The following is a 2,349-nucleotide window of genomic DNA, read 5'->3' as shown; positions in this document are numbered from 1 at the left end:
GTCATCAGTGAAAAGGAGTGAGAAAGAGTGACGTGTTAGGAGCTGAGTGAAGAAAAGTTTAAGGAGAGAATGACCGTCTCCAATACTGATAGATATTATTATTAGAACTCACCACACTGTGTTCTACCAATTTGGGGGAAATCTTCTATTTCTATAAAACCTCTGAAATTAGTTTGAGAAATCATTTCTAACATCACCTTTATTATCAAATGAAGTTCTGCTGCAGGGCACAGGGCACTGGGTCATTAGACACACCTGAAGGAAGGCCTGGAGAAGTATCAGAAGTGCATCATCGTAAGCAGTTTTGTCACTGGCCCTGTAAATGCCCTCAGAAGCCCAGCTGCCCTCCTGGAGTGAGCTTGGTGAGGGATGGCTGTGGATGCTGTAAAATCTGTGCCAAGCAACCAGGGGACATCTGCAATGAAGCCGACCTCTGCGACCCACACAAAGGGCTATATTGTGACTACTCAGCAGACAGGCCTAGGTACGAGACGGGAGTATGTGCATGTAAGTGTCTTTTTCTGGACCTGCTGGAAAAGGTCAAGTCTAGACATGATTTTTTTTCTGCAACTGTTAACTTGGAATAATCAGCTTATTTTGGCTAAATATGAGGTGAGTTCAGTTTTCATATTAGACTGAAATGGCACTGGCTTTGTCATATTACAAACCATGTGAAATTAGCAGATGTTTATAGAAGTTCAGAAACCTGTTATTTTTATTGCATTGAAGTGATCTTGCAGCTCTCAGGTAGCTGCTTTTAATAAGAATAGGAAAAATTATCTGTAACTAGTAAATAGTCTGACTTCTTAAAGTGCCATAAAATGAGAGCTTTTGTTAATACTGTCAAAAACAATCTGAATTCGGCCTTTTCTGTAACTAAAAAATAATCTTGCTTTAATGTAAAGATGTATATCTAGTATTCAGACATATGGCCTTAACCTCAGCCTTCCCAACTAACCATCAAGAAAACATCCTTTTTCCTGAAGCAGATTTATAAAAACAAAGGTAAGAGCACCCCAGATCACAACCAGACCCTCAGCTTTATGGATCTTAGCTATAGAGTCTGATGGAGACCATTTAAACCTAAAACATCCTGATAATAATTCAGGATACTGACCTACTTAGTATTAAAAAACAAAATTTATAAAGGAAGAGAAATATCTATGTTAGCTGGGCAGTTTAGTCACTCTGTAGAAAAGCCAATGTGGGAAAGCAAATTACTCCCAGAAGTTTGGTTGTGAGCATGGAATGAGAGCACATCTTTACAGTCGGGTCACATGGATAGAGCCATTCAAGTTTGATAGCCTGATGCTCCTGTCAGCACTGTTTTATTATATTGGTTAAGAATGTAGGCTCTGGGTTCAAATTCTGGGCTCTATGTGCTGAGTGACTTTAATCATGTTTTTTAACCTCTCTGTGCCTAATTTATATCATATGTACTTCCTATCTTATAGAGTTGCTAGGGGGATCAAATGAGAATAATAACACGTACTATAATATCTGACATACAGTAGACTCTCAAAGATATTAGTAACTATTCATAGAAACTCAGGGGAAACAGGACCTATGAAACTCCAGCATTCAGGACACCCCTTTTTCTCAAACAGTGCTAGGCAAGTTATTTCATTAACCTAACAAACACTTAGTGACCAGTGGCTGGGGACATAATTGGGTGGGAAGAAATAGAAGCCCTGTCCTCAGAGTGAAAGTTTGTTGTGTCAGACAGACCTTTGCACAAATAATTTCATATACTGTGAGGAGTATTTTAACAGAGCATAGCCATGAGGATGGGGGTGGGGATGATCTATAATAAGTCACAAACTATGGCTCAGGGGTCAAATCATGGCCTGCAGCCTGATTTTATAAATAACGTTTTATTGGAACACAGCCACATCCACACAGTTACATAGAATTTACTGCTGTTTTTACGATTGCAGAATCCAGTAGTGGTGACAGGGACTGAATGGTCTGTAAAGGCTAAAATGTTAACTATTTGGCCCTTTACAGAAAATTTGCTAATCAATGACATAGATATATGGTTTTTAAATTTTTTGGTCTGAAGACATGGGTCTTAGAAATAAATGAGGACCTAAAGAGCTTTTGTTTATGTGACTATACATATTTAATGGACTAGAAATTTGAAAATATTTGCTAATTCATTAAAAAATAAAGATCCCATTGCAAATTAATAAATATATCTATGAAAAATTATTTTCCAAAACAAAGGAAAATTTAGTGAGAAAAGTGGAATGGTTTTACGATTTTGCAAATCTAATGTCTAGCTTACCAGAAGATAGCAATATTCTCATATCTGTTTCTGCTTTCAATCTGCTGCTATATGTTATTTTG

General features: G+C 37.5%; 1 protein-coding gene across 5 annotated transcripts in view; it reads left to right on the top strand.

The window, feature by feature from the left end:
- WISP3 (WNT1 inducible signaling pathway protein 3) overlaps nucleotides 1-2,349 on the top strand; it is a 17,472-nt gene that overhangs the window by 7,356 nt on the left and 7,767 nt on the right. The window contains exon 1 of one of the 5 annotated variants that reach the window (XM_011364803.2): nucleotides 11-507. The exons of the other annotated variants lie outside the window; for them this stretch is intronic. Coding sequence (XP_011363105.1) covers nucleotides 210-507 — 298 coding nt within the window. The 5' untranslated portion in view covers nucleotides 11-209. Of the gene's footprint in view, nucleotides 1-10; nucleotides 508-2,349 lie in introns of those variants that run through there. 5 annotated transcript variants of the gene reach the window in all.

Source organism: Pteropus vampyrus, unplaced genomic scaffold (genome assembly GCF_000151845.1).
Source record: "Pteropus vampyrus isolate Shadow unplaced genomic scaffold, Pvam_2.0 Scaffold101, whole genome shotgun sequence".
Classification (NCBI taxonomy): domain Eukaryota; kingdom Metazoa; phylum Chordata; class Mammalia; order Chiroptera; family Pteropodidae; genus Pteropus; species Pteropus vampyrus.
Note: the sequence above shows the minus strand (reverse complement) of the source record. Positions and strands in the feature narration are given on the sequence as shown.